The following is an 18459-nucleotide window of genomic DNA, read 5'->3' as shown; positions in this document are numbered from 1 at the left end:
CTCATATTCACTTAAGTGATATGAGAAGTTCTATATAAGAACTAGACAAGTTTCCTATTCCTATCCGATGTGGGACTAAAAAGTTTTACACATAAACTCAATAATTCTACAACCACATCCAACAAACCATGGTCAGTAGGGTTGTTTGGAGTCGATTTCTCATTCACCCAAAATGGATTTTTGACAACTAAATACATGAAACTATTCTCTTCAATGAGAAGAATAAGTTTCCAAATGGTCCCACCTGAAATAAATTATGGGACCCACTTAAATCTTAGCTCAAAAAGACCCACTCAGTCACATAAATCTGGAAAAAACTGTAGATTTTTTCAACATGCTCATGGATTAACAAGTTTAGCCAAAACTTGGATCAAGTTTTGCCAAAACTTGGATCAAGTTTTCAGTAACCAACCCCGCCTCAAGTTTCCTTTTTTAAGCTATCAACATTTGAAATCTACATTGGGATACTGTGACAGATTTAGAAATATTTAGTTAATAGAAAAAGATATGCAATATCTTTTTATGGAAATACATTTATTATCATTCCATATATGTGCTCTTGAGCGCCTATATAAATGACCAATAGGAAACCACCCTCTTCACCAAATTTCTAAGGTTTTACCCATTCTATTGTCCTGACTTCCTGAGATGAAGATTTCATCTTATTATTTTAAAACACTCCGTGGAATTAATCACTATGAATGGATCGTGTTCATGGCACTTCATCAATTTTGTAACTAATGTCGAGATGGATGAAATGACATGAACAATGATCTATTTGTAGGAATGATTATCCTAATTCTTTCTAGCAACTCTATCCATATCGCTATAAAAAGATCGTGTTCATGGCACTTCATCAATTTCTTAAGTGAAGATGAGATGGATGAAATGCCATGAACAATGATCTATTTGTAGTAATGATTATATATCCTAATTCTTTCCAACAACTCTATCCACGTCACTACAAACAGATCGTGTTCATGGCACTTCATCAATTTTGTAAATAAAGATGAGATGGATGAAATGTCATGAACATCGATCTATTTGTAGGAATGATTATCCTAATTCTTTCCAACAATTCTCTTTATTTCTTATCTTCTAAATATGTTTTTAGTCCCAAGAAATCACTATGCTTTTGTACTACTACCTAGAAAACAACTACTGATATCTGATTTTTTTTTTTTTTTTTTCATCTTGTCTCATCCTTCTGTCAATTGGAGACCTCATAAACATGGGTATGAGCCTAGAAAAGTCCTTAATCTTCTGGTTAGTTTGATATTTCATTATTGTTTCTATTATTTATTTAGTTTTCTATTCCATAAAGGAAACCAATTCCTTGTTTTGGAGACAGATGAAGATATGGCTGAAATCAGGCCTCTCCAAAAAGTTCCGAAGATAGACCACTTCAAAAATTTCAATGGTGAGGAGCAGAGGAATTCTGAATATCAATGAGAGTTAGACACAAATAAAAGGAAAACCACTCATTGGAAGAGAAATCAAAAAGCGATATCGAAGGATTGGCATGCATCGAAGAAATGATGAACGAGGAGATTGAATCACTAAGGGTATGAAGAAACAAAAAGGACAATCAAGCACGAAAAGTCGTGATCCTACCTAATCCTCTGATCATATGAAGATGAATATTGTTGCTTTAGAACAAAGTGTCAAATGCTATTTCTAGAAGCTTTTGAGGCAGTTCATTGTTAGATTTTGATTTCTTTCAATGTTGTACAGCTAGTATAGGTTGATCTTTTTGGATTGCTAGATTTTTTTTTGGAGTACATTTTGAGTTTTGCAGGGATACGTCCCTGTCTATTGTTTACATGTAATTCTTGTTATATTTGTATATTTCTTCGCTTTCTTTACAAATGAAAAAAAAATTGTTGATTAACCTGTAATCTATTTAAAGGAAAGCTCTTATACAGATTTAGAGAAGCTCACTTTTGTAGTAAAGCTTCACAATGTAAGTGGTGGTCTCTTCTAATCTCTTTATCTCTATGATATCATCAGTCTTACCACTGAGTATATCGCAATTGCTAAAATTGCCTCTATGGTGTCAATGATGACTATAAAGTATAAACAACTTAATCTGGAAGGACCAAATTCTTCGTTTAATTGATAGAGTTGATCAATCTCCACAACCGTATCACTGTCCATATATGTGATAATCTCACCAAATGCAAAGGAGGAACAGTACCCCTTAAAAAGCCTTTTAATCTGGAAAATGTAAGCCTAATGGTTTAGAAAAATTGTATATATTGCAGCTTTGTAAAGAACTAGCATCAATCCAAATAGGCTTTTTTAGGCTACTAATGGTTTAGGATAATTGTATATATGGCAGCTTTGTGAAAGACTTAATGCTGTTACTGCCCTTGCCTACTTTTCCTCGTTTTGTTTCGGCACTCTTAAGCTTTAAACGTGGATAGCAACTCTAACATGAAATCATGAAGGATTATTAACCTAGAAAATTCCATGCTTTTGTTGCTCAAGAACATCTAAATGAGAACAAGAATAACAAAGGTGGTATGAAAAATAGTACAATCTTTATGTCAAAAGAATTAGGCTTTAATCAAGTTCCTTGGGCTCAAAAGGGTGGTGGCAGATCCGGAAATGGAGGAGAAATATGTCCAGTTATAAGTTTGCCTACAATCAAGGAACAATATTTCGTCATTATTGTGTCGATTTTCTAGCAATCAATACGCATCCTCCACGTGCATGCCATCTATCTTTTGGAGTGATGAGGGTGTGGCACATCAACTAAGGCTCTCTTGGATGAGTCCCTTGGCTTGACGGGGCTGGTGTTCATTGTAGTTCAGTTTGGGAGGAGGGCAATTGTTCAATTTGGGAGTCGTGGATGCGAGAGTATCCGATCAGGGGAATGAGGATGGATGGGTGCTTGTAAGACCCCTTAATGAGACAATGTGGAGGATTTATGATCTTGTGCAGTCTCATTCATTGCCAGTTCAAGATGTGGAAGACAGATTTATATAGTGATGTATTAATTCCAAAGGTGATTTTAGTACAAAGAGTGCATGGGAGTCTCTGATGGCTGGGATTTGTGGATTGGAAAAACATCATTTGGGAGTGGTTGAGGGTTCCTACCTCATCATTCCTTCATAGCCTTGATGGCGATTAATAAAGCTTCTTACGATAGAGAATCTACGGAAGAAAAGGGATCCTTTGAAAATCTTGACGTGTCTTGTGTTGGCATGGATTGGACGATAATGGCCATATTTTTTTAGATTCCCATATATCTATTGGATCTGAAAACCAAGCAATCTTCATTTTCCTAGCATGTTTGTCCAAGATTTATTGTCTGTGGCATCTTCTATTGCTTTGTATCATATATGGAGTGAGTGAAATAGACATAACTTTGACAATAAAATGTCCCACAAATCAGTGTCGTTGAAATTCATCCCGGAAGATTTTGAGGCATATCTTATAGGGCCATTATCAAGGATGTTGTTTCAGGCAGAAGCTGGATTTTGTTTGAGAAATGGGGGTGCCACTTATAGGATTTTCAAACTCCATTGAGGTCTATCTCTTGGAGAGTGTCAGAGAGCGAAGATGTCAAAATAAATATATATGGCTCGCTATCTTAGGGACTGTTGGTTTTGGCTTTATTAGACTGTTTTACATTTGAGATTGGAAGAGGTGTTTCCTCTAATGGTATCATCACCACAGAATTGCAAGCTATTGTAGAAGCTCTTAACTCTGCTAGTTAAAGGAAAGTACGTACTACTGATTGGATTGTGATCCGGACTCTTCGTATGTCATTACTAGAATTAATGAGGAGATTAATGTTGCATGGATTTATGTCGTCTTCGTTCAGCATATTAGGGAACTTGGGGTAGACTTTTTAACTCATGCAATTTTGAGTTTTATTGTCGAGAAGCAAACAGGGTGGCTGATTAATTTCTTGCTTACCTAGAAAAAAGATAGAAAAATTTCACATTTTGCTCTTCTACTAATTGACCTCAATAAATACATGATATATATAGTGAGATTAGTTAATATTTTACATTGACTGGTTCAAAGCCTTCAACTTCCTTACCGTCTTTGCCACTCCCTTTATGTCCATAGCTATATCAATGTTGAATCGATAGTTTTTTCATGAAGATGTTTGCCAAGCCTTGCCAGTTTCGGATCCTGCTATGATCGAGCTAGGTGAACCAATTCAATGCTACTCCCGTCAAGCTTCTCTGAAACATCTATACTAACAACTTATCATTCCTTTCAAATTGGCACATGGCACCACAGTAAAGCCTTAGGCGAGCAAGACGGCATCTAATGCCGTTGTATTTTTTTTAGTTCCAAGCACTTGAAGTTTGATGGTGGTGTAAAGTCGGGGTAAAATCACAAGTCTTCAAATCTTAATCCTTTTTGTATGTCAATCCCCTTCAAACGGTCCAGTTCCTCTATTAGGGCATCAATGCGGCTACCCAGCCATTCCTCCACATGGTTCCTTTCTAGAGGCCTCACCTAGTTAGACCCATCTTAATAAGTGACATCGTTTTGGACAGAGGGTTGATAAGGGATATAGAAAGGAGGTGGGTTAGTTGGTGAGTTCACAACTGGGATTGAAACGTTGTTCTGAAATTGTGCTGTGGTAGGGGTGGGGTTTCAATATGACTGGTGGAACAACTATAGGATTAGCGGCACTTGGAATATTCTACCCTGACCCTGAAACTTGTTTTTGTGAAGAGTTTGCGCTACACTTGGTATACTAAATAAAGTCGAGAGCATATTACCTATAACAATTACTTGCTCGTTCATCTTGTTGAAAGCTTCTGGAGTAATAGCCGGTGTAACAACTTGAGTAACAGGCACTTCCAAGAGAGGGTTCTCAATTGGTAGTGGATTCTCACCACAAAGGGGCGCATTCTGATTTGACTTTATTATGCATTTATATTTTTATTCTTATTTTTGAATCTAATCTAAGTAAGTTCCATTTTGGTAACCCTGCAATATTGAATGAATGATGTACAACCCCAAAGATGTTTTTTTTTTTTTTTTGAAAATAAAAGCGAAAGACACTTAGGAGAAACCTTTATGAGGTCAATATAGGGGGGTATTTAAGAGAATCGGGCTACAAGGATGAAAAGGGAACTAAAGTGACCTTTAAGAGGTAAAAAGATCTTTAAGAGATTTGATTTTATAAAATGAAAGCTTTCTAAGTTGACCTTTAAGAGGTCCAAAGATCTTTAAGAGATCTGAAACTATTAAATGAAAACAAGTCTAAGTTGACTTGTGAGAGACCCGATCTACGAAAAGAAAGTGTACTAAGTTAACCTTTAAGAGGCCTAAAGGTCTTTGAGAGACCCGATATATGAAAAGAAATTAAAGCACACTAATTTGACCTTTAAGAGGTCCAAAAGATCTTTGAAAGACTCGATCTACGAAAGGAAAAATGCATTAAATTGACCTTTAAAAGGTTGAAAGGTCTTTAAAAGACCTAATATACAAAAGAAAAATGCGAGGTTGTGAATTGGGAGAATTTGTGCCATAGAAATGAAGCCAGGTCCCTGCCCAAACCTTCTAACATTAAGGCTCGATCTAAGGTGACCTTTAAAAAGTACAAAGGTCTTTGAGAGATCTGATCTACGAAATAAAATGCATTAAATTGACCTTTAAGAGGCTTAAAGGTCTTTAAGAAATCCAATCAATAAAAGTCTTGAATGTAGGAGACACAAAGGAAAATGTCCCTTGTATGGGTGTTATGCCCAGACATTTTAATTGGGTGCCTCGACTGTATGAGGCAAAACTAGAAAAGACCTTAAAAAGGGTCGTGGTATAGATTCACTTTTCCCTTGAACCAAGAAAATGGGTATCTCAGATGTATGAGATTTGAACCCGAAAGGTGTTAAAATAGGTTCATTGTATAGGGTTGCGTAGACCTTGAACTTTGAAAATGGGTATCTTGTCTGTATGAGATTTGAATCCCAAAGATCTTGAAATAGGTTTGTTATATAGGGTCGTTTTGCCCTTGAACTTTGGAAGTGGGTATCTTAACTGTATGAGATTTGAACCCATGAAATTTTGAAATGATTGCATGGCTTTTGCCGATGAAGATCATGGTGATCCACGAGTGGGATCAAGCCCAAAGGTTCTAACAAACCTATAACAGATGAGGATTGGTTCTATGCACTACCCTTGTTGGTGAAAAATGATTGGGGTGACCCACAGGTGGGGTCGAGCTTGAAGGTTCTTAGCAAACCTAAAATGGATAGGAATTGATCATAATGTACGGCTCTTGCCGATAAAGAATAATGTGACCCACGAGTAGGGTCGATTTTAAGAGGTTCTAACAAACCTAAAATTGATTAGGATTTGTTGATCTAGGTTGTATAGGATTTTCTAAGAAATCTAAGGAAGAATTAAATGATCTTTGAGGGATAAATATGAATTGATGGGGTGGAAAACTTTCCACCTTCCTTGAACCAAAAAATTGAATGATTTGAAGAGCCCAACTTGAATTTGGATGCCCTTGACGGGATCTAACACCTAAACCTAAGAAGTTGAGTAGACTTGGAACACTACTGTTAGGTCTTGGGTTGGACATACATTCTTAGGTTCAAATATGACCACTAATTCTAGGTTCAATTTCGACCTTAAACACTAGTGGGAAGAAAATCCCGATTGTGTTAAAGATGGTAAGGTGTTGAGAGTCGAGTGAAACCTTAGGTCTATGAAATCAAAAGAAGGGCGGATAGTACCAAAAACCACCTTTGGCCGTAATAGGGGTTAGTCCTTGCTAAATTTTGCATGGCTGTATGGTTCTCGTGGCCAAGGCAAAAATGCCTTCTGGTACACACCTTGGTACGGCCAAGAAAAAATTACCCTGGCCGTAACTTGTGGTCTGGCCAAGGCAAAAATGTGATGCCCTCTATGGGGGGTACGGCTAGGTAAAATGTTTCCAAGAGTATTTTTTCAACATTGGTTTTCAAGCAAGTTTTCTTCATTTTTGATTTGTGGCTTGGAAACCAACTTTGAAAAATGTTCAACAAAGGAAAAATACTTGAAAATCTTAAAAGTAAAACCCAACCCATACCAAGGGTAGGTATCCTATTCTAAAACAACGCTCCAGTACGTTTACAACTTGATCTTCATGGATCGACTCACTTACAAACTCAAGGCACTCTCAATTTTTTATTTTTTATTTTATTTTAATTTTTTTCTGTGTCCTAAAGATCTCTATCGCAAGGTACCACATTAGATAATAAATGGGATATATAGGAAACTCACCATCAACCTCCATGCAAACAGAAGCAAGCACTTCATTGATTGGTGATGAGGTAGATGGTTTCGTTTCCGTCCCCCAAAGTAAGTGATTTTGGGATGGGAGGTTACTTGCATCCGGGGTGTGATATTTTTGTTGGAACAAAGGAGGTTTGTGTAATGGGGTACACTTCGCGGTACACGTGCAAATTACATAGGAGATGTGCCACAAAAATGCAAATAAGCAAATGTAAAACTTGATGATTTGTTCATGTATTAACAAGTTTAGCCAAAGCTTGGATCTAATTTCTAGTAACCAACACCTCAAATTTCCTTTTTAAGCTATCAACATTTGAAATCTACCTTGGGATACTATGATAGATTTAGAAATATTTAGTTAATAGAAAAAGATATATAATATCTTTTTATGGAAATACATTTATTATCCTTCCATATATGTGCTCATGAGTGCCTATATAAATGATCAATAGGAAACCACCCTCTTTACCAAATTTCTAAGGTTTTACCCATTCTATTGTCCTGACTTCCTGAGATGAAGATTTCATCTTATTGTTTTAGAACACTCCAGGGAATTAATCACTATGAATGGATCGTGTTCATGGCACTTCATCAATTTTGTAACAAATGTCGAGATGGATGAAATGACATAAACAATGATCTAGATATGTTTCAGAAATTCGGATGAGGTATCTCAAACTAACAAAACTGTAAAAATCTCACTACGCTAGAAAAATATAACCCCAAAAACGTAGAAATCATCATCTTGCAGACAAAAAGAAGCTTTAAGATAAAAATCACTAAAAAATTATCAAATTGCCAAAATACCCTTAATATCAAAACATCCTTAGAGCCCCCTTACGCTTAGGAAAATTCATTCGAACACATAAAATAATAAAATCAAATCAAATAAACCATTTTGTCAATTTTCACCAAATTCGATAAATTTACTAAAATAGCTCTCATAAGGGTTGACAATCATTTCACACCAAAAAATATCATAAGTAACACAAATCAATAAGCCCATTGTATTCCTTACAAAAAATTGATTCCATAACATTCCAGAACATCGAAAACTGACTTGAAACGCAAAAGTTCGCTTCAGGGGCAAAACGATAATTTTTCAATTTTTAAAATTTTTAATTTCGAAATTAATAAATAAAATATTAATTAACGTAAAGTAAAATCTTAACAAAATTAAGTTAAAAATCTAAACCAAGTCAATCTCATAAGACTTAAGTCAAAATCCTAATCTAAATAAACCAAGTCAATCTCATAAAACTTAAATCAAAATCCTAATCTAAATAAACCAAGTCAATCTCATAAGACTTAAGTCAAAACAATAATTAAAACCCTAACCAAGTCAATCTCTTAGGACTTAAGTCAAAATCCTAATCTAAAAGAACCAAGTCAATCTCATTAGACTTAAGTCAAAACCCTAATCTAAAAAGACCAAGTCAACCTCATAAGACTAAAGTCAAAATCCTAATTAAAACCCTAAAAGAAACCTAATCAAACACTAATTCTACCCAAAAAACTCTATAAATAGAGAGCCTCCACAACCTAATTTCGTAGGTCAAAATAAATCATAGAAAAAATAGGTCAAAAAGTCTCCCTAGCCTTCCCCAAACCCTGATTTTAAAGTCTTAACTCTCTACTTATCATCCAAACCCTAGCTTTTACTCAAAAAACACCAAAAAACCTTCAAAAACGCCTAGAAATCCATCAAAAAATTTAGGAAATACTCAGATATAAAAAAGAGGTACTTCATCTTGGAGATCCAAAGCAAATCCAATAACGGAGGAAAAGCAAGGACGCTCCCCGCTAGTACTGAGGGAACAAATTGTTGTGATCATCTAGGTATTTTTTTGTACTTTTTTATTTATTTTAGATTTTTTAGCAATATAATCTTCTTAGAAAAATAGTAGAAACCGGCGTTTGTCGGGCGGGGTTGATGCCTAACACCTTCAAACCCCGTAACGTGATCCCCGGATTTAGTTTCTTTTTGTAGATTAGTTGTTTTTATCCATCTTGAGTCAATGCTCGGTTCCTAGACCGTAATAACTAGGTGGCAACTCCAAAACCTTGAAATTCAAAAGCGAATCCGCACACCCCGCGGAGCGAGGGCACTTTCAAGGGCCTACATATGTAAAGATGAATTTGCCAGCTTAGCTAAGTTAGAATGTTATACTGCACCTTTAAGATGTGTGAAATAGGTGACTTGTTGTAAAAGTGGTGAAGGTGTTCTACTGAAGGTGCCTCTGTAAGTAGAGATTTCCGTCACTACCATAGGCCCCCACATAACACCAATCAGGGATATCAGATGTGTCAGCCATCAATCCAAGATTACAAACAAGATTTCTCACAGCCGCTGCAATAGACCTATTTGGTGCCTGTAGAAAAATGAAAACCAAGTAAGAATCCTTTAGTGTATCAAATTGTAACGATCTCCGAGATGGACAGATTAAGTAGATTCCAACCAACCAGCAACATAGCAAAGACATTTGGAAGTAATTGTCATTTTTCTGTTTGGAAATGTTTGCATCTATGTTCAAGGCCACTAAACACAAGACTTTTATGAAGACTATAGTTTAGGAACCAACGTGAAATATCACTTTGAATGTGTGTATATATATATGTCGAAGTCATTTTTGTTATTGACCTCGAGATTTGATTTTTAGCAAGATCATTCACCAATAAATCATAGAAATAAAAAAAAAATAACGAAAAAGAGAAAGAACACAAAAAGATTTTTTATGTAGTTCGATAAACATGCCTACGTCCATGGACTCGAGGAGCCATTTCACTATAGATCTTACGGTTACATAGCCTCCTCTCCCTTTTCCTACCTTCTTCTCTCTTTTTTCCCTCTCTCCCCCTTTATTTACAATGACCTCTCAGCCATTCTATAGAAAAACCTTAATTAGAATCTTTAACCCTAATCAAGTTACAATTGACCACATTGCCCCTTATCCAAATTAACGATTACATAACAAGGAGAATATTCTACTTAAATTAGGAATCTTTTCTAATAAAATAGAACTCTCTTTAAATGGCGTCACGTATCCACCTCGAGATGCGCATTGATGGTAAGAATGGACGATCAGATAGGAGACGATTTTATCCATCCACAATATATATATATATAGATATAAGTTGCTGTTATATATTTGTGTTTTGAATTTTAACAGAATCTTATTTCAGACTGTAGGAACTGAATGAACACATAATTTTTCTAGAATTCTAATTTTGTTTTATCTTCTGTTTTCAGCCAAAGGATTCAACAAGGGGCAACGTGATTGAAAATTTTTATTCCACCATCCGGATCTGATTCTCTGATGAAGAAACAACAATTTATTTTCTATTCTTTTATGTTCATATTAGATTTGTAGTCGGATTTTTTTATAAAATTTAAGATTTTTAGAATATAAATTTTAATTGATTAATCCGAAAAGGCTCAGACTGTAATAGATTTAGGGAATGACGATAATAGAATATAATTATCTCGGACCCTCGATTTCGTACACAACGAAATTGGTGTCGGTGGCCCAAGTTGACTCAACCAACTCATCCCCTTTTTAAAATGGGAGGTAAGACTCGAACCTCCCACGTAACTCGTACAAGTGGATTTTGATTACGGTCTAGAAAGTCGATTCTGTAGTCCTAATTACATAGACTTTATCAATAAATTACACATTAAATCCCCTCATTAGACATAATGCATAGTTAGTCCATATTTATCTTTGATTTCAATTAAATTATGTAATTCAGAATTAATTACTGTTATTTACGTGTAATAGGAATTATTCACGAAATTTCAAGACGAATCAGGAAAATTCGAAATTACCACTATGATCTATGATCCAAAATAAGTCGTGGACCAAAATTCAAGTCAATTAACTAAAACTTTACCACGACGCCATAGTCAACGGTGGCGGCGTAGTCAACAAAGAAAATCTAACCTCGAATTCATACTGAAGCTTGGCGGCTGAATACTATTCGTAATAGACTATTTTTAGTATTTTTTGTAAACATGGAATGTCTCCGAAACCCTAATTTCTACAAGAAACCCTAATCTAGTCTCTCTATAAATAGAAGACTAGACTAATGGGCATATTATCTTTCAAAAAAATTTCAATTTCCCCCAGAGGTCAACTTCTCTTCTTATTTTTAATTTAGATTTTTATTTTCTTTCTTTCTGAGTTTTATGAAAGTTGTAAGGAGGCTCTATCAATTTCAAGTCAAGCAATAAAGATAACTTCTTTCTCTCATCTCTTTTTTCTTTCAATGTTTTCTTTATTTTATTTTAGCTTTATTGTTCTTGCGATGACTATTGACTAAACCTCCGGTAGATCGGTTGAGGAAACCTGAGCAAGATTTGTCAGTGTTTTACTATTCTCGTAATGATTTAATAGTTTTATTGTAATAGCATATGTATTTATTATTAGGTTGAATATTAATTGTTTCAAAAGTTTTGATGATCCCTTTCTTTGATAAGTTCAAGAAAAACCATGTTCCACAAAGAATAGTTAATGTTTACCTAATAATCTCGGCCTAAACTATTACATACTTTTGATCGAGATAAATAGAGAACCAGAATTCACTGATAAAATTTGTGAAGGTAGATCCAATTGATCGTCACCTCTCTCTCATATTCTTAAGTTTTTATTTTAATAGTTTATTTTAGATTAATTATCTCTTACAAACTGTTTTTAAATCACTTGTTAAAATTGAATTGGATTGGAAATAGAAAAAAAATAACTTTAGATTAACATTGTCTCTATAATTCAACCATTACTTGTCAAGATTTTCTTTTGTTCTTTATTTTATCATCATCTACAGCTCGAATAAGTTTCTGTATTGGCTTTGGAATAAAATAATTGCATATAGTAAAAAAGGGCACCCTTACAAAGATGGTACAGTAAGATAAGAATCGGATTTCATCACCAAATTCTTGTCCTATTAGAAAATTGAATTCACAATAAGTCAAAATTAATTAAAATCCGGTTGGACTTGACCTAAGGTCTCATTGAACTCAATAGGCAAAGCTAATTTGAATTACCCCTAAGCAAGATCTTGTCCCGTTGTACCCTATTGTACTAAGGGGATAGACTACATCAATTCTAAACAAAGAAGTGAATTAAAAGTGTCATTACTCAAGCATTGTGTGACACTTCCCATCTGGGGATTAAACTGACTAGCTTTGATTTCAGAAAACTGGGTTGGAGGCTCACGAGTCAAATTTGTCCATTAAGGATAACCCAAGGATTTGAGAGCTTGCTGCATTCGCTAAATGCAATCGTGTAACCTACGAAAGTAGTTTGTAATTTAGTTTTTACTTAAGTTTTACTTGGGACTAGCAAAATATAGGTTTAAGGGTGATTAGGGTCTAAAAAGTGATATCTAGAGTCTTAATTACATAGACTTTATAAGTAAATTATACACTAAATCCTCTAATAATATATAATTCATTGTTAGTCCATAATAATTATTATTTTTAATTAAATTATGTATTTTTGACTTAATTGCGATTATTTATATGTAATAGGAAAAAGTCATAAATTTTCGAAAATGAATCAGAAGAATCTGAAGCATTGACTACGATCGAAGATCCGAAACAAGATAAAGGACCAAAATACTGGCCCATTGGGCCCACATAGACCACGGCGTAGTGGGGACCAACCACGGTGCGGTAGTGTCAGTTAATAATTTCTCAAGATTTGTGCAAGAGCTTGGTGGCTACAAATACTTCATATTGAAGTAGGGTTTGGAGGTTATTTTGTTTATGGAAAATTTTTGAAACCTAGAAACCCTAATCTGATCTCTATAAACAAGAGACCAGATAAGAGCCATCAACCTCTTCTTCTTCACTTCTTTTAGTTTTAGGTTTTCATATTTTCTCTTTATTTCTTAGTTTCAAGATTGTAATGAGAAATTGTCAGTTTCAGATCAAGATTAATATAAAAAAAGATGATTTTTCTCTCTCTCATCTTTCTTATTTTTTTATTTATTTTTTATTTTAATATTGTTGTGATGCTTCTGGGCTAAACCTCTGTTAGAGAGGTCAATGAAGCCAAAAGGATTGGTTTAATTAAAATTTGTACATGAATCCATATTGATTTATATTCTTATATGTTTCACTTTTTTTTTGTCCTTTTTATACTTGTAATTTTAAAGGGATCAACCATTACTTACAAAAATCCTCCTTACAGCTCATAACATCCAATTACACTTAAAAACAAGATAAAAACAAAAATATTGCACTCCATCACCATCAACCATTTTCTTTTAATTCTCCACGTCTTCCTTAACTTGATTATAGTTTTTCTTTTAATCCAGAGCACCTTCTTCTTCTTCTTCTTCTTCCACTACTTTGCACTCCTCTTTCTAAAAATAAAAAGAATTTAATTATCTTCTTCGACCAATTGCATTTCATTCCTTGCCATTGTGATTCATGACAAGGAAAGCAACAGTACTCCATGTCATTTTGATTGTCATATATGGAGGATGGAGGATGGTAAAGACTCCTCCACATTTGTTACATGCCAATATGTTGAAAAAGGAGTATTGTAGCTTTGGTAGGTAAGGAACATAGGATCACAACTCACGAGTTGTTTTAGAATGTATGGGTTACGTGAGAAAAGGTAGTTATTTCCCTTGTAAACAGTGGGAATGGTTTCGAAAATAAGTGTTGTGTTGTGTTGGGAAAAACATGAGGGGGAATGATTTTAAAAATAAGTGTTGTGTTGGGAAAAACATATGAGTGACTGGATTAAAACACTCTTAATAAGCTTACCATTCTGTGCATTCTCCAACCACCAGATAGATAAATAGATCGATGGAAGTATGGGATTGAATCGAGATCCCTTTATCCCACCCACTGATTGTTTCGTCGCCTCCCTCCCTCATATAGAACATTGAACTAGAGAAGGAGGCAATGACTGGCTCGCATCACTCACTTGAGACTCTTCCACACCCCGGACTGAAAAACATCTCTCCAAGTACAAGGGTATTCAATGCACTCCGCTAAAAAGGGAGGAACTAGGTAGGGAGGGGATTCATTAAATAATTAAGTAGTGAATTTGTTTAAGAAACTAATTTTTGTAAATTCCTATCAAAATGCAATTTATATGGCATTCTTTTTGGTTATAGGATGCACATGGCACAGCCAGCTGCCTCTCAATACCCTTCAGAATTTTGCACATGGAGGAGAGCTAAACACTAATATAACTCACAAACACATTTTTGTTTTAAATCTAGGGAGTTGAAACAAACAATAGTAGTAGCCAAGGGCAGCAAAAAGCACAGCATAATACAGAAGTCGAAATAGTACGTTTTACCGCCAAAAGCGGTTCAATAGATATAAAATACAATTAAAGCAACAAAACAGAATGCAATTAACATAACCAAATTCGATGGCAAACTAATAATAAAGGCCATCATCAAAAATCAAAATCCCAACTTAAAACGTGTTGGGGGAGTAGATTATAACTAAGACAGATGAAATTACCACCGAGCCATCATCATCATCCCCATACCCACTTACTTAGTCGACCTCCTCAATCTTGGGACCAGCACCAGCACCACTACTACCACCAACTGGAGGACCATCCTCCTCCATGCCACCACCCATGTCAGCACCAGCTCCCTGATACATCTTCGCGATAATTGGGTTGCAGATACTCTCCAATTCCTTCATCTTATCATCAAACTCATCAGCTTCCGCAAGCTGATTACTATCCAACCACTGAATCGCCTGCTCAATAGCATCCTCAATCTTCTTCTTGTCCGCTGGGTCAAGCTTGGCCCCAATCTTCTCATCTTTAATAGTGTTCCTCATGTTGTATGAGTAATTCTCCAAAGCATTTTTGGACTCCACCTTCTTCTTGTGCTCCTCATCCTCTGACTTATACTTCTCAGCCTCCTCTACCATCTTCTCAATCTCTTCCTTTGACAACCTTCCCTTGTCATTAGTGATCGTAATCTTGTTCTTCTGCCCCGTGGTCTTGTCCTCTGCCGACACATTCAAGATACCATTGGCGTCGATATCGAAGCAAACCGTGATCTGTGGAACACCTCGTGGAGCAGGAGGAATGCCAGAGAGTTCGAATTTGCCCAACAAGTTGTTATCTCTTGTTCTCGTTCTCTCACCCTCGTAAACCTGAATCAACACACCAGGTTGATTGTCCGAGTAGGTAGAGAAGACTTGCTCTTTCTTTGTGGGAATTGTGGTGTTTCTTGGGATCAACACGGTCATCACACCACCAGCTGTCTCCAAACCAAGGGAGAGAGGAGTGACATCCAAGAGCAAAAGATCCTGAACTTTCTCATTGCCTTCACCACTCAAAATTGCAGCCTGGACGGCAGCTCCGTAGGCAATGGCCTCGTCGGGATTTATGCTCTTACAAAGTTCCTTCCCATTGAAGAAATCCTGCAACAACTGCTGGACTTTGGGAATTCTAGTTGATCCACCAACAAGAACAACATCATGAACACTACTCTTGTCCATCTTAGCATCTCTCAAACACTTCTCAACGGGTTCCATACATTTCCTAAAAAGATCCATGTTGAGCTCTTCGAATCTTGCACGGGTAATGGTGGTGTAGAAGTCGATACCCTCATACAAAGAATCAATCTCAATAGTGGTCTGAGCAGTGGACGACAGTGTCCTCTTCGCTCTCTCACAAGATGTCCTCAGCCTCCTGAGAGCTCTAGGGTTCCCACTAATGTCCTTCTTGTGTTTCCTCTTGAACTCTTGCACAAAGTGGTTCACCATCCGATTATCAAAATCCTCCCCTCCAAGATGGGTGTCTCCTGCAGTAGCCTTCACCTCAAAGATACCCTCTTCGATTGTCAAGAGAGAGACATCAAAAGTACCACCACCAAGATCGAAGATGAGAACATTCTTCTCACCAACGCTCGTTGCCTTCTTATCAAGACCATAGGCAATGGCAGCGGCCGTGGGTTCATTGATTATTCGCATTACGTTGAGGCCAGCAATGACACCAGCATCCTTTGTAGCTTGTCGTTGAGAGTCATTGAAATATGCTGGGACAGTGACAACAGCATTCTTTATAGTAGAACCAAGATAAGCCTCGGCAATTTCACGCATTTTTATGAGAACCATGGAAGAGATCTCCTCTGCCGCAAATTGCTTCTCCTCACCCTTGTAATTGACCACAATCATGGGCTTATCACCAGGGCCTGGAATGACCTTGAAAGGCCATAACTTCATGTCACCCTGTACAGTGGTATCACTGAACCTCCTACCAATCAAACGCTTCGCATCTGAAAAAATGCATTAACATTTAGAAAACAATCCAAAATATAAAATAAATAAACATTATATAGAACATGGTTTTAAAAAAGAGATCTGCTATCGGCATCCCAAATTTTACTTATTACACCCAAATTTCTTAAATTATTTATCACACCCTAATTAAAAGATTGAAACACACTCCTCAAACATTACAAAGGTCTGCCACAAATTATAATCTCAATATTACAAAACATCATTTAGCTATCAATAAAAGCATTTTATTGATTACAACAACATTACAAAGGTTTGGTTCAAGATTACCTCCTCAAAGTTACGAAGCTTTAGGATTAAGCTCATATAATCCTAAATCTAGTAAATAAAAATCTAAAAAAAAAAAGGAGTTCAATTGATTTTTTTTTTTTTTAATTGGGGTGCAACAAGGAAAAGTTGTTGCACCCCAATTTAAAAAAAACATTATTGTTAGTGGTCGAGCGTGATTTTGACATCACAATTATACTTCACATTGACTCGGCCAATATTTAATTTACAAAATATCAAATATGCCAGTAGTCAATAAAAACTTAGCCAAGTCAACCAGGTTTGTAATTTATTTTTTTATTATAAAATTTGAAACATAAATATACATAAGCAATTTTAAACCGAGTCAACTCGGTATTGGTGGAGATTGCTTCAGAAACATGGTTTTAAAACTCTCTTCCGTGAATCAAGACCGAGCCGTCTCGAACGAGTTTTCCAATACGTTTGAGATGTCTCGTTCAACAATGAGAAGAATGAAACTGGGTTTTAAACCTCGTCCGATACATTGACTTGTATGTCCGCACCGGACAAGATTTAAAACCATCAGAAAACAACTAAGTAGAAAAAGACAGATCTGATTAATATGCAAGAAGAATGTCAAAAAAGGCTCGAAAGTTCAAAGAGAAAACAAGGAACAGCATCACGTAAGCTTCATATCAAAACATCGTAAATACGAAGTATAATACAGATCTCGAATACGAGCTAAGGAAAAAAGGCTTTAAATTGTAAAATAATACTAAAAACTAGGATAAGTTCAGATCTGATTCAAAATAAGCGAATCAGATAAGATAAGACCTTTTAAGCTTCAGATCTACCATGATAACATAGATCTGAGATATTCAACAACAACTAAAGCTACTATGATCTTTTAAAACACTTGAATCGCATAAAAACCAATCTAATGTTGAATTATTGAACCACAAAGCACGAGATTTGAATCGAAAGCTTAAAACTTACCAAAAACAGTGTTGATTGGGTTCATGGCGACCTGATTCTTCGCTGCATCACCAATCAAACGCTCTGTATCAGTGAAGGCGACATACGAAGGAGTAGTTCGGTTTCCTTGATCGTTCGCTATGATCTCAACACGATCGTGTTGCCAAACTCCCACACATGAGTAGGTCGTCCCAAGATCTATTCCAATCGCTGGACCATCACCTTTTCCAGCCATTCTTTGTTTGAATCTAAACAAGAAAAAAATTGAGACAAAAGAAAGAAAAACTGCAACTTTAGGGTTTCTAATTGGTAAGGAAGGAGGCGTAGCAACGTTTATATAGGGTTTTATTAGCGAGTTTCCAGAATGTTCTATGAGCTACTAGAGCTTCTCAACCGTTGGATCTAAAAGTTTAGGACGGTGTGGAAAGTCTTTACTTTCTGTTCTGGAAACATCTAATCAACTTGTATTATTTAGAATCTTTTCAGACACGGTTTTGAAACTCGGTTTGCCGTCTCGTGTCGGCCATGGACGAGAGACGGGTTGGATCGAACTCGTCTCGGATGAGATACACCATTTAACTCTATTTAGAGTAGCGTTCAATGGCCAACAGTTTGGCAAACATTTTGGCAAACACATTTTTCAAAACATGGGTTAGAGGTCTTGGAATGGGCTGATATTTGGTGAGGATGATCTCTATGGTGAGGAGATC

General features: G+C 35.9%; 1 protein-coding gene across 1 annotated transcript; it reads right to left on the bottom strand.

Annotated features, from left to right (window-relative positions):
• Window positions 1-14559: 14559 nt before the first annotated feature.
• LOC147384607 (heat shock cognate 70 kDa protein 2-like) lies at window positions 14560-18069 on the bottom strand. Its single transcript, XM_086425318.1, has 2 exons — window positions 17771-18069; window positions 14560-16524 (listed from the first exon to the last, which is right to left on the bottom strand). Exons 1-2 carry the CDS (start codon window positions 17982-17984, stop codon window positions 14783-14785), a joined length of 1956 nt encoding a protein of 651 aa, XP_086281444.1. The 5' UTR covers window positions 17985-18069; the 3' UTR covers window positions 14560-14782.
• Between the last annotated feature and the right edge of the window lie 390 nt (window positions 18070-18459).

Source organism: Akebia trifoliata, chromosome 15 (genome assembly GCF_017979445.1).
Source record: "Akebia trifoliata isolate Shusen 1 chromosome 15, ASM1797944v1, whole genome shotgun sequence".
Lineage (NCBI taxonomy): Eukaryota > Viridiplantae > Streptophyta > Magnoliopsida > Ranunculales > Lardizabalaceae > Akebia > Akebia trifoliata.
This window is presented reverse-complemented; position numbering and strand designations above follow the sequence as displayed.

What these genes read in the sequence shown, in the direction of transcription:
- LOC147384607 (XM_086425318.1), bottom strand. Translation starts at nt 17,984, where the DNA reads ATGGCTGGAAAAGGTGATGGTCCAGCGATTGGAATAGATCTTGGGACG. An exon ending in CCCAATCAACACTGTTTTTG is followed by an intron (nt 16,525 to 17,770) that starts GTAAGTTTTAAG and finishes GCATTTTTTCAG; the next exon opens with ATGCGAAGCGTTTGATTGGT.